We start from the raw sequence: 14,871 nt of genomic DNA, 5'->3' as shown, positions 1-14,871 counted from the left end.
TTTGGAACACTGATCCACAGTGTGTCTGTAGCTGTACCTCGTGCCACAATGCACAATGGTGAAAGTTGGGAACACTGATCCACAGCGGGTCTGTTTCTGTAACTCGTGCCATAGTGCACATTGGTGTAATTTTAGAACACTCATCCACTGCGGGTCTGTTTCTGTACTTCGTGCCCTAGTGCACAGTGGTGTAAATTTGGAAAATTGATCCACAATACGTCGGTTCCTGTACCTCGCGCTATAGTGTACAATGGTGTAATTTTGGAACACTGATCTACAGTGCATCTGTTGCTGTACCTCGTGCCATAGTGCACTTTGGTGTAAGTTTGGAACACTGATCCACAGTGCATCTGTTGCTGTACCTTGTGCCATAGTGCACAATGGTGTAAGTTTGGAACACTGATCCACAGTGGGTCTGTAGCTGTACCTCGTCCCACAGTGCACAATGGTGAAAGTTGGGAACACTGATCCTCAGCAGGTCTGTTTCTGTACCTCGTGCCATAGTGTACATTAGTGTAATTTTATAACACTCATCCACAGTGCGTCTGTGGCTGTATCTCGGGCCATAGTGCACATTGGTGTAAATTTGGAACACTAATCCACAGTGCGTCTGTGGCCGTATATCGTTCCATAGTGCACATTGGTGTTTTTTTAAACACTCATCCACAGTGCGTCTGTTGCTGTACTTCGTGCCACAGTGCACAATGGTGTATCTTTGGAACACTGATCCACAGTGTGTCTGTGGCGGTATATCGTTCCAAAGTGCACATTGGTGTTTTTTGGAACACTCATCCACAGTGCGTCTGTTGCTGTACTTCGTGCCACAGTGCACAATGGTGTATCTTTGGAACACTGATCCACAGTGCGCCTGTGGCAGCATCTTGTGCAATAGTGCAAATTGGTATAATTTTGGAACACTGATCCACAGTGCGTCTGTTGCTGTACCTCACACCATAGTGCACAATGGTGTAGGTTTGGAACACTCAACCAAAGTGTGTGTGTTGCTGTAAGGATTGGAACACTCAACCAAAGTGTGTGTGTTGCTGTACCTCGCACCATAGTGCACATTGGTGTATGTTTGGAGCAGTGATCCACGGTGCCTCTGTTGCTGTACCTCACACCATAGTGCACAATGGTGTAGGTTTGGAACACTCAATCAAAGTGCATGTGTTGCTGTACCTCGCACCATAGTGCACATTGGTGTAAGTTTGGAACACTGATCCATAGTACATCTGTTACTGTACCTCGTGCCACAGTGCACAATGGTGTAAGTTTGGAGCTCCGATCCACAGTGCATCTGCTGCTGTACCTCATGCCACAGGTCACAATGGTGAAAGTTGGGAACACTGATCCACAGCGGGTCTGTTTTGTACCTCATGCCATAGTGCACAATTGTATAAGTTTGGGACACTGATCCACAGTGTGTTGTTGCTGTACCTTGTGGCGTAGTGCCTAATGGTGTAAGCTTGAAACACTGATCCACAGTGCGTTTGTGGCTGTGTCTCGTGCCACAGTGCACAATGGTGTAAGTTTGGAACACTGATCCACGGTGCGTCTGTTGCTGTACCTCGTGCCACAGTGCCCAATGGTGTAAGTTTGGAACACTGATCCACGGTGCGTCTGTTGCTGTACCTCGTGCCAAAGTGCCCAATGGTGTAAGTTTGGAACACTGATCCACAGTGCGTCTGTTGCTGTATATTGTGGCACAGTGCCCAATGGTGTAGGTTTGGAACACTGATCTACAGTGCATCTGTTGCTGTACGTTGTGGCACAGTGCCCAAAGGTATAGGTTTGGAACACTGATCCACAGTGCGTCTGTTGCTGTACCTTGTGGAATAGTGCCTAATGGTGTAAGCTTGAAACACTGATCCACAGTGCGTTTGTGGCTGTGTCTCGTGCCACAGTGACAATGGTGTAAGTTTGGAACACTGATCCACGGTGCGTCTGTTGCTGTACCTCGTGCCACAGTGCCCAGTTGTGTAAGTTTGGAACACTGATCCACAGTGCGTCTGTTGCTGTATGTTGTGGCACAGTGCCCAATGGTGTAGGTTTGGAACACTGATCTACAGTGCATCTGTTGCTGTACGTTGTGGCACAGTGCCCAAAGGTATAGGTTTGGAACACTGATCCACAGTGCGTCTGTTGCTGTACCTTGTGGAATAGTGCCTAATGGTGTAAGCTTGAAACACTGATCCACAGTGCGTTTGTGGCTGTGTCTCGTGCCACAGTGCACAATGGTGTAAGTTTGGAACACTGATCCACGGTGCGTCTGTTGCTGTACCTCGTGCCACAGTGCCCAATTGTGTAAGTTTGGAACACTGATCCACAGTGCATCTGTTGCTGTACCTCGTGCCACAGTGCCCAATGGTGTAAGTTCGGAACACTGATCTACAGTGCATCTGTTGCTGTACCTCATGCCACAGTGTACAATGGTATGTTTGGCACACTGATTGACAGCGCTTCTGTTGCTGTATCTCGCCCATAGTGCACATTGGTGTAAGTTTGGAACACTGATCCATAGTGTGTCTGTTGCTGTATCCCGCACCATAATGCACATTGATGAAAGTTTTGAACACTGATCCACAGTGCATCTGTGGCTGTACCTCGTGCCACAGTGTACAATGGTGTAAGTTTGGAACACTGATCCACAGTGAATCTGTAGCTGTACCTCGGGCCACAGTGTACAATGGTGTAAGTTTGGAACACTGATCCATAGTGTGTATGTTGCTGTACCTCGTGCCACAGTGTACAATAGTGTACGTTTGGAACACTCATCCACAGCACATCTGTGGCTGTACCTCGAGTCATAGTACACCTTAGGGTTAGTTTGGAACCCTGATCATTTTCGTACAAATCAATGCTTAGCTGTGTTGGATAGTTCTTCCCTGCAACTAGAAAAGGAGCACACATTCCAGCCCAGTCCTTTTTCCTTCTCTTTACTTCTACTATTCTTGGTCCCAACCCAATGTTATCAATTATCTACTTTGTGCACTGTTAGGAGTGAGATGTCAGTTGGGTGATCTGATGTAAAGATGCTGTGACCGGTGCCCTCATGTGCAGGGCCTTCAGCCATGAATCTGCCCACCTCCAGCTGGTGCCATGGACGGCCATCGCGACAGTGCACCACAGCTGGCAGCCATGTTTTCTCTTGGCCATTGTGTCTCATTTGCTCTACTGGACAGTGCAGCCCTTGTGTACCCCTTAAGCCTATGCTGCCCACCCTCACTGCGGCAGGGATGTCCCCTTCATGGTGCTGCAAATGGTGGTTTTGGCACCTCTTGAGAATTAGCAATTGATATTCTGCTTCACCCAGTTGGAGATCTTGTTTCATCCAAGGGTGAAATGACCAGTAATCTAATTGGGTACCCTCTCAGTCTGTCTTCAGCTTCAGGACCACCAGCACCACCCCCTGCCCCGGATGAATAAAGGAGCGTGTTCTTGGCAGCTATACACCGTAAAACAAAAAGCATTAGCAAATTCAATAGACATACTGCCTCTGCTAAAGTTTATGTTTCTAAGGGTTGGCTATGTTATCAGCAAACACATTTTATCACCACAGACTATCAACAATTTTAGGTGCACTAAAAACATTTCTCCTTGTTGTTTCCTCTTTCTATGCTCCAATATATGATTTAATTGTATTGTTATACTCTTTGTGTTTGGCATTGTGTTATGTTTCATTGCTTACTTTAGATTTGTCCACAAATTCTGCCAGATTTCCATCGAAAGGCTCCACTCGAATACAGAGGTGCTGTGACAAGCACCCATTTACCATGTCTAAGGTAATATGCGATATTAGACCGATGTAAGTGAAGGCCCTCTAAGGAATACTGTTGGTGTGCTGAAGCCCTCCAGCCAACACGTACACGAAAACCATTCTTAGCCGAACATTTCTGTTTTCCGTATATACGTTTACTAAGTGATAAGAGAATTGTAATTCCACCAAGACATTTTTATTGTTCTTTTTGGAATTTTTTGTTGTATATTTAATCAATATGGGCCCAATTCACAAAAATAAACTTACAATTTAAGTGTAAGTTTACAAATGTAAATTTACACAAAAGTAAAATTTACCTTTGTGAATCAGGCCCAGATGGATTAAATATAAAACAAAAAAATCCGAAAACAACAACTCTTTGTCTCTCTTTCCCTCTCTTTTTCCCTCTCTCTCTCTCTCTCTCTCTCTCTCCCCCTCTCTTTTCGTCTTTCTCTCTGTCTTTCTCTCCCCCTCTCTGTCTTTCTCGCTTTCTGTCTCTCTCTTGCCCTAGCTCTCTCCTTCTCGCACTCTCTTGCTGCGCAGGCCACTCTGCCCACACAGGACTGGCTGCTGCAACCTAACCAGGTGGAGGGCGTTCATTCTATCCATTCTCTCTCTCTCTCTCTCGCTCTCTCTCTCTCTCTCTACACCTCTCTTTCTTTCTCTCTGTCTTTCTTGTTCTCTCTCCCCTCTCTCTCTGTCTCTCTCTCTCTCTCTCTGTCTTTCTCCCTCTCGCTCTTTCTCACTCTGTGTGTGTCTCTCTCTCTGTCTTTCACTCTGTCTTTCTCTCTCTGTCTTTCTCTCTCTCACTCTTTCTCGCTCCGTGTCTCTCTCTTTCTCGCTGTCGCCTTCTCTCTACACTCTCTTCCCCCCTCCTTCTCTCACTCTACCCACACAGGACTGACAGCTGCAACCGAACCAAGTGGAGGTATTTCATTCTATCCATTCTCTCTCTCTCTCTCTCTCTCTTTCTCTCCCTCTCTCTCTCTACACCTCTCTTTCTTTCTCTCTGCCTTTCTTGTTCTCTCTCTCTCTCTCTCCCTGCCTCTCTCTCTCTCTCTGTCTTTCTCCCTCTCGCTCTTTCTCACCCTGTCTCTCTCTCCTCTCTCTCTGTCTTTCACTCTGTCTTTCTCTCTCTGTCTTTCTCTCTCTCACTCTTTCTCGCTCCGTGTCTCTCTCTTTCTCGCTGTCGCCTTCTCTCTACACTCTCTTCCCCCCTCCTTCTCTCACTCTCCCACACTGCACAGGCCACTCTGCCCACACAGGACTGATCGCTGCAACCGAACCAAGTGGAGGTATTTCAGTCTATCCATTTTCTCTCTCTCTTAGGCTCTCTCTGTCTTTTTTCTTTCTTGCTCTCTTCCCCTCTCTCTCTCTTTCCCTCTCTCTCTCACTCTGACGGCAGAGGGCACACGAGTCCTGGGTCTGAGAGTTGCACCCTTGCCAAGTGAGGGCAAGTACAGATTGCACCTCCTCTCAGCGGGGATGCTGAGCGTGTTAACCTGCAACCATCTCTTCCTCTGTCCACACCCTGCCACAGGTGCAGCTCATGACGGCTCTTCTAGAATGCCACCCTGTCCCAAGATCCTCGTGTCCCATAACAATGACGTCAGAACCAGGAAGGAGAATGTGTTAAACCTTTACAAAAGCATAATTTGAACGTTTGGATGAAGCACTTGACTGCCATCCATCAGACACTAGAATTGAGCTTCAAGTCCTAGTTGGTACAAGGCCCCGTCGTGCCACTCTAACTTGAGTTCTGTGCCCAGTCTGAAGCAATTAAGGAACTTTCTCGAAACAGAGGATCAGTGTTTTCAGGCTCTGTGCAGAACAGAGACCACGACTGGAAACATCCGACATGGTCCTCCCCCTCTCCAGCTTGACTCAAACGTGCCCGTCCCCTAATCAATCAGAGAGACTAAAACGCAATGCTCTGCAAGAACCACTGGAACTCAGGCCCAGGGGGCATGTTTGTGAGCGTCTTGTGCCGCCATTGAGTCACTTATAATACGGCGCACTTCTGTCCTTTCCCACTGCGCAGGAGCCATTTTGGCTGCCTAGGGCAGATGCAGGCTCACTCACACCAGGATGCAAGGGTGTCTGTGTTGTCGGCCGGATTGTTTTGAGAAGGAATGGACACCTTTCTGCACAAAAACAATCCTGGGAGGCTTTTTACCTCTTTCCGTGTGTTGCAGGATGCAGCACACGCAGAAAGAGGAAAAAACAATGAGAAATAAAGTTATTTCTCCTTGGTGAGCCTCCCCTGGGGAGCGGTAAGGTTTTGGCGCATCTCTAGGTTTACAAGCCCTTGCAAATCTGGGGATGCCTCAAAATCAATGGGTGTTGCGTGGGAACACCCACTGCAATGCCCATGGAATGCCTCCCTTCACAGAGTAAGGTAACTTGGTGATTTGCGTTGCCTCGGCTTACTCCATATCTATATCAACGCTGCTTTGTGTGGCTTCATAGATATGACTTCAATAGTGACGCAATGGGTGCACAAGGGGCTCATAAATATGCCCCTCAGTTCCGATCTGCTCCCCACGTCCTCCCTTCCCCAACCCCTGCTGCCTAAGTCACTGTGTCAGGACATGATCGGGGCTGCTCCTTCACCAGTTACATATCTCCTATCCCATCATGGTCCTCTCAGTCTTAATTCTATTCTGCGGCAGCTGATAATTTTACGAGGGAGAGGTGCGGGAGAGGTTACACATACACCTCACTCGCACCCATTCTTTCACACACACACTCAACACCCAATTCACAACACTCACAAACAAATATACAAACATTCATACATGGCCGCACCGAACATAAAAATAAAAGTCACCTCAAGACCAGCAGCTCTGACAGGGAATCCTCGGAGGTCCCAAGAGGTTTGGGACTGCTGCCTTCCCTTCTTGGCTGACAGCAGCCCCAATCTCGCCACAGAGTGGAGTGGGATCAGTGAGACTGCTGACCCCCCTCACTCTGTGACGAGATGTCACCGATTGACACTTGGCCCTGAACATTTAGGCCTAGATTTATACTTTTTGATGTAAAACTGCACAAACGCAGTTTGGCATCAAAAAGTATAGCTCCGGCTTGTGCCATTCCAAAGCGCCAGCCGGGCACCAAATATATGGAACCCTGCAAGCCGGCGCAAAGGGTGGGCTAACGTCTGGGAAAATTAAATTAGCCAGGTGAGGGTGGCAGTATGGGGGAAGGGAGTTTAGCACCATAAAATGATGCTAGGCTGGTTAGAGGCACAAAAAACAATGCTTTTAACCAGCCTAGCGTCATTTCCTGACACAAAACCATCCATACCACATGACTCCTGAGATGGGGTCCCCCATCCTCTGGTGTCCCTCTGGTGTTTGTGGGGGTGTACCTGTGGCTTGGAGTGGGCACCTGTGGGCTCTTTCCATGGTGTTTGACCATGGAAATGGGTCTACAGGTCCCTTAATGCCTGCCCTGACCCTAAGCAGGCTTAGCGCCTTTATATAGGCCTGCCTCCCTCCCTTGCACTATTTTTGCACTGGAGGATAAATAAGGCGCCAGGGGCTTTGAGTATTTTTTTGGATGGGAGCCCCTACCTTGCATCTCATTGACACAAGGTGGTTTCATGCATCCAAAAAATGACTTTAACTCAAACATTTTAATGCTAGACAGGTCTAGTGTCAAAATATAAATATGGAGTTAAGTTTGCGCTGAATTAGTGTAAAAAATAAATTCCGCTAATTCAGCGCAAACAGAGTATAAATATGGGCCCTAAGGACTTAAAACTAAAGCACCCAGGTCAGAAGCAATTGGTGACGTTCCCCCTCGCCTGGGGGAGGGCCTTGAGGCACCTTTGCCAGGTTGAAAAGGGCACGCCCCCAGGGCTGTGACATCTTCAGCCCAGCAAAGTTCAGCTCAGGCAGCCAGGAATCTGCGCATTTAAATGCATGTCCAGCTCCTGGCTGCCTGACCTGAACCAGAAGAGCGTCTGTCAGGCTGACTTTTGTTCACCCTGACAGACACTCTTAATGTTAGGAAAAAAGGTGAGCGGGGCGTGGCCCTCTAGAGGGGCTGCTGATTCCATTCTTGTTCTGTGCTCTTTGCCTCCGAACCCCTCTCCCCATCACTCCACGTCTCCCTAGGGACCATAGCTGGCATTCTGCCAACACAAAGTCAGATTCTAGGGTTAGGCCTAAATACAGGCTATTTACAGGAGGGGAACGGTTCTGATGTCAAAGAGGACATATTTAAGTGGGGTGCGCCACTTTCAACACCACAAGAAAGCCAAACAAGGCATGTGTAATGGTGATTCACACAGACTCAGGACGCACACAGCAGGGGTTAGATCACACAGGCTTCACGTGCTTCAATCTTAGACAGCAAAGCTGTCTCTCATGTTACACAAACCGTAAAGACATTTGCTTTCAGGAAGCAGAATACATGAGCCTCAAACAGTAAAACTATTCCTTAGTTAACACAGAACAGTTACCTTTGATTCCGGAAACAGATCCTATAGGGGCTTCCTTTTTTTTTTTTTTTTACCACGGATCTGTGGTTCTGGGTCCGCAGAACTTACAGGTATTTACTTGAAAGAGAAAACCTATCCTAGGACCAGGATGGCGGATCTATCTCTCGTGGCCGATAAATTAAAGCCATAGAGAGCAGAGCCTGTTCACAAGCTGAGGAGCCATCAGTCTCGGTGCACAGAGTCAATAACATGAGGCCTGGCAGTGCTAACCCTTGATTTGTGACTCAGGTAGAGGTATCCCCAAGATTGCCCACATGTTAAACAGAGGCTTTACACAGCAGACCTATCCCTCAAGGTGCACTGATATCAAGGGAGTCATTACACATATCTCAGACTTAGCAAGTGAGTCGCTCAGGATCACACTGAGGGTCAGCGGGGCTTAGCATTGGAAGCTATGCCCCCTGTTCCCTGCCTACACTTCACCAGATTGTTTCTCTGCCTGCTTCTGCACCGTGAAAATTCAGGGTTACCCGTCAGTAGTGGGTGGTAAATTCCACCATGTGGCAGAGTTTTTGCTGAACGTGCATTGGGCAAAAGCCTGCGAACTCTGACGGTAGAGCGGAGTTTACCGCCCACCCCAAGCACCTGATTTAGATTTCAACGGATGGGTTACTCAGTCACAACGGCGATGGATATTAACTATTATTTCATCTGCTTTTGTTTCTTCTATGTCTGTACCTGTCAGTGCCAGGTCTGTTCTCTCTGCTTGCTATGATTTAGGATTAGTTATTACGCTGCCTGCATCCAGGACAGGACATTGGTGCAAAAATCAACTAATCCAAAGGCACATCTTTTGTTAGAGCAATTTAAAGGTTTTAGTACATTTTTGTGAACTGGACCAGGTGTGAGGGCTGTGTGCACTTGAAATAAAAACAAATGAACCTGTACAGACAAGCAAACTAAATGGTAAAAAAAACTGCATTGAAATTGCATATATATAGTGCTTACTACCCCTGACGATCTGTGCAGTGTATGTTAATGAACATGTGGACACTGCAAAATGACAGCGCTGAGGTAGGTAGTCACTGGGCCGTCTGCACACGTAGGTCCCTCAGTGACACCCCACTGTGGGGGGAGAGGGGATGTTTTCCATTTGTAACTTTATCTCATTGAACTGTCTGCGCCTTCTGTTCCCTAAGTGACACCCTACAGGGGCCTGCTTGTTCATCTGCCACATTACCTCACCGGGCACTCTGCACAGGCAGGTCCCTAAGTGACACCCTACCCAGAGGGTGCTGTTCATTTACCACTTCTGCTCTTGGACCACTTTTCCGCAAGACCCCATCGATGCCAAGTGCACAACATGTTTGCCCATCTTTCACCACCTTCTAATGCAGCCAGAAGATGTCATCTGAAGTTTACCACTAACCAGAAGTGAGCTTAAGCTCTAGACCAAATGTCATCCCAGCCATGGCACTACATGTAATGGAACCCACTGCACCACATCTGATCTCACTCACTACACCTCATCTGATCTCACGCACTACACCTCATCTGATCTTACCACTATACCACATCTGATCTCACTCACTACACCTCATCTGATCTCACTCACTACACCACATCTGATCTCACTCACTACACCTCATCTGATCTTACCACTACACTGCATCTGATCTCACTCACTACACCTCATCTGATCTCACCACTACACTGTATCTGATCTCACTCACTACACCTCATCTGATCTCACCAATCTACCGCATCTGATCTAAGTCACTACACCTCATCTGATCTTATCACTACAGCGCATCAGATCTCACTCACTACACCACATCTGATCTCACCACTAAACCTCATCTGATCTCACTCACTACACCTCATCTGATCTCACCACTACACTGTATCTGATCTCACTCACTACACCTCCTCTGATCTCACCACTACACTGTATCTGATCTCACTCACTACACCTCATCTGATCTCACCACTACACTGTATCTGATCTCACTCACTACACCTCATCTGATCTCACCACTACACTGTATCTGATCTCACTCACTAGACCTCATCTGATCTCACCAATCTACTGCATCTGATCTAAGTCACTACACCTCATCTGATCTTATCACTACAGCGCATCAGATCTCACTCACTACACCACATCTGATCTCACCACTAAACCTCATCTGATCTCACTCACTACACCTCATCTGATCTCAGCCACTACACCGCATCTGATATCACTCGCTACACCGTATCTAATCTTACCACTACACCACATCTGGTCTTACCACTTAACCGGATGCACCTCATCTGATCTCACTCACTACACCACACCTGATCTTACCACTACGCTGTATCTGATCTCACTCACTACACCTCATCTGATCTCACCACTACAACACATCTGATCTTACCACTGCACCACATCTGATCTCACTCACTACACCTCATCTGATCTCACCAATCTACCGCATCTGATCTCACTCACTACACCTCATCTGATCTTATCATTCCAGCGCATCAGATCCTACCAATACACCTCATCTGATCTCAGCTACTACACCACATCTGATATCACTCACTACACCTCATCTGATTTTACCACTACACTGCATCTGATCTTACTCACTAAACATCATCTGATCTCAGCCACTACACCGTATCTGATCTCACCACTACCACTCATCTGATCTTACCACTTCACCGCATGCACCTCATCTGATCTCACTCACTGCACCTCCTGTGATCTTGCCACTACTCCACATCTGATTTTACCACTACACCGCATCTGATCTTAGCGACTACACCCCAAACAATTGTAGCCACTACACAACATATGGTCTTAGCCACTGCGCCACATACAATCTTAGCCATGAATTACCTATGCACGTAGCCACTATACCACACACACTCGTAGCCACTGCACCACATACAATCTTAATCACTACACCACATACAATCGCTGCCTCTACACCACATATAGTCGTAGCCACTACACCACATATAATCATAGCCACGGCACCCATATCATTTTAGCTACTCCACCACATCTAAACTTAACGCCGCATCATCTCAGTCCAGCCACTGGACTTCATTTCACTCAAACCATTGAAGTTCACCCGAAGGTAACCACTGACCACAGTTACACATAGAGGCAAACCCCACTCACTGAAGTGACCACCCCTCAGTGGTGCCTCTGGTCCACGCTTCCACTCAGCCACTGGAGCATCTCTCATCTGAGCCACTAAAGACCACCTGGGCTTAGCCACTGCTGCACTTCACCCTAACCACTGCATCTTAACTTAGGCACGGGGCCATATCACACCTTAACCACTGGAGCGCATTACAGCCTAACACTGGAACGCATCTTAACCTAGACACTGGGCCATGCTGAGCAAACGCACCAAATGAACCACTGAAGCGCAATTCAACCTAACACGCGCACTTGCAGGGCACAACTCATTTTATCAACCTCGGAAGGATGAAAAGCTGAGTTTCCGAAACTCAAACCATGATGTCAAATACAGATCCCTGTACTGGATGCCCCGGTCCACTGAGCCACCAGACTTTACTTGCCAAGTGTCCGCTTAGCCACATCGGAAGGTGCCCCTGGAGGACGTCAACTTCCTTTAGAACTGGACCACACCCCTATTTCACCGAAAGACAACAAATCGCTTACTTTGGACGGCAAAGGCGAATATGGCGAGCAGCAGGGCCAGCTGGCGAGGTGTGGACCCGGCGGGGAGCATGGCTGGCTGTGCACACGATGGCGTCCTTGGCGACTCTGCGTGCACCCTGGATAAGAAATGTTTCCTGCACACGGAGCACACACACACACACATATATACACTCCTAGAGGTTTACGTAACAGCTGATGCAGAGTACACGTTTGCCTCATCTAATATTGCAAAGTTGTTTACAACACAACTGTCACTGTCCGGTTATTGCAGAATATGCGGAAGGGCCATCCCTTCTTGGGATCAGAGATCAGACACCTTCACATTGTCATCAGACTGTAAACTGCACCTGCCCACCCTGATGGTATTCACATCATGTCCTGTTAGGACACTACATATACCACACGCGGACAGGCAATGCTAACATATAGGTCATACGCAGTATTAAGTCATATCAAGGTCGGACAGGTAATGTTAGGTCAGGTTTTGTCATGCAGCGTGTTGTACTTTTATGACTCGTGACATCTTGTAAAATGTTCAATTGCTCGATATTAAAGTCACCCCTAAGGAACTGACGCTGTGAGTCGCTGGAGGTACTGACACCCGTCTCTACCCCTCTCACTGTCCTACCCGCCCTTGCAAAGGCAGTTCCGTCCTTTATCTGATTGAGTTTAGTCCTACGAGGGATAGCTCTGCTGTTCAAAGCTGGATGTCTCGTGTGCCGTAGTGTCCCTGGCGCTGGAGGCTGAAGGCAGGCCTAGGGTGAAACCTGGAGGTTGTCAGACATGGTTTGAACCCTGAAGCCTTAGGGAGGCGCTGTGCTTCTGGGCAAGCTCGCAGGTGATTGGTCCTTCCATCTGGGACCCCCCAGGCTCAGGGAGGTGTGCTGAGCCTTGGAGCATTGTGTAAACAAACACGGGGCGGGTCTCGGGCTCAGCACAGGGAGCAGAGACCCTCCCAGCCAGCAGCGCCCAATGTACACCCACTGTGTGGGTCTGAAGCCACCGGGGTCACGAAGCACCAAGTACAATCACATGGTGGGTCTGGAATCACCCAGAGAGGCAGCGAGGTACTCCAATCCATATAACCTTCCGTACACGCATCATGTGTGTCAGACCACTGGGGACATGAAGAATCATGTACAGTCACACAGTGGATCTGGGACCACATAGAATACATTGAGGTTCTCCAAGCCTTGAAGCCTTCTGTACATGCATCATGTGAGTCTGAGACCACTGGGGCTAAGAAGCATCATGTATAGGCACATTGTGGATCTTGGACCACCTAGAGCGCACTGAGGTACCCCAATCCATGGAGTCTTGTGTACACGGCCATCTTTGTCTGGAACCACTGCATCAATGAAGCACCAAGTACAGTCACATGGTGCGTCTGGGATCATCCAGAGGGGCAGCGAGGTACTCCAATCCATAGAACCTTCCATACACGCATCATGTGTGTCAGACCTCTGGGGACATGAAGAATCATGTACAGTCACACAGTGGATATAGGACCACCTAGAGAGCAGGGAGATACTCCAAGCCGTGGAGCCTTATGTACACGCATCATGTGTGTCAGACCACTGGGGACATGAAAAATCGTGTACAGTCACACAGTGGATATGGGACCACATAGAATACATTGAGGTTCTCCAAGCCTTGGAGCCTTCTGTACATGGATCATGTGAGTCTGAGACCACTGGGGCTAAGAAGCATCATGTATAGGCACATTGTGGATCTTGGACCACCTAGAGTGCACTGAGGTACCCCAATCCATGGAGTCTTGTGTACACGGCCATCTATGTCTGGAACCACTGCATCAATGAAGCATCATGGACAGTCACATGGTGGACATGGGACCACCTAGAGTGCACTGAGGTACCCCAATCCATGGAGCCTTGTGTACACGGCCATGTATGTCTGAGAGCGCTGGGGCCACCATGCATCATGTGCCGTCACACGGCAGGGCTGGGACCACATAATGGAACAGCGAGGTTCTCCAAACCATGGAGGCTTCTGTACACAGATCATGCGAGTCTGCTCCAAAGAGAGGTACAAGAGACCCATGAGCTATAAAACATCCTGTACATCCATAGGGCATTACTGGGCTCACCCATATGGTCAGGATGTACCCCATTCCATGGAGCATTCTGTACATGCACCATGTGTGTCTGAGACCACTGGGGCCACCATGCATCATGTACAGTCACACGGCGGGTCTGAGACCACATCATGGCGCAGCAAGGTTCTCCAAACCATAGGGGCTTCTGTACCCCCATCATGCGAGTCTGGCCCAACCAAGAGGTACACGAGACCCATGAGCTATGAAACGTCCTGTACATCCATAGGGTGGAACTGAGCTCACCCAGATGGTCAGGGAATTCCCCAAATTCATGCAGCATTCTGCACAGTGTGTCACAAAAACAATGCGTAATCCGATCCTTAGTTATTCTGGGGAGGGCTGAGAGATTTCTTTGGGTTATAGAATACGTCCTTCCTGTCTGAACCACTACACTTAAATTGTCATACAACCTTATTTGTTCAGTTGCTTCTCTGACTGTCAGTGCCAGTGACCATGTGATGCTTTCGTTGGACCCTCACACACCCTATTGGTGTCATGCTTCATCATTGATTCTCAGCCTGGTCCCTATAAACCAGAATGGGTTCAGCCATGTTCCAGGGATCACTTTTGGTATTTATCTTAATGGGGTCTAGTGGGGTTTAGATAAAAATATCCAAGGTCACCGCGGTATCCCATTATTTGGGTGCCTTTTGTATGGTTAAAAGCAGATACTCTATGGGTGTTCATATAGAGTCATGTGTTATCACACCCTAGTAATTAGTGAAAAACAAATATAAATTACACTTAAGTGTAGTTCATTTTGTGTACCAACCACATGAATCTGGCTAGAATGAGAGATAAAAGAGATTACTGAGGCCACGAAGCATCATGTTAATCCACAGGGTAGTTCTGAGCCCACCCAGAGG

At 48.0% G+C, this 14,871-nt stretch overlaps 1 protein-coding gene across 1 annotated transcript in view; it reads right to left on the bottom strand.

The window, feature by feature from the left end:
* LOC138246612 (ly6/PLAUR domain-containing protein 5-like) overlaps positions 1 to 12,023 on the bottom strand; it is a 47,747-nt gene extending 35,724 nt beyond the window's left edge. The window contains exon 1 of the mRNA XM_069201313.1: positions 11,890 to 12,023. Within this exon, the coding sequence (XP_069057414.1) occupies positions 11,890 to 11,959 (70 nt within the window). The 5' untranslated portion in view covers positions 11,960 to 12,023. The remainder of the gene's footprint in view (positions 1 to 11,889) is intronic.
* Between the last annotated feature and the right edge of the window lie 2,848 nt (positions 12,024 to 14,871).

This window comes from Pleurodeles waltl, chromosome 7 (assembly GCF_031143425.1).
Source record: "Pleurodeles waltl isolate 20211129_DDA chromosome 7, aPleWal1.hap1.20221129, whole genome shotgun sequence".
Classification (NCBI taxonomy): domain Eukaryota; kingdom Metazoa; phylum Chordata; class Amphibia; order Caudata; family Salamandridae; genus Pleurodeles; species Pleurodeles waltl.
This window is presented reverse-complemented; position numbering and strand designations above follow the sequence as displayed.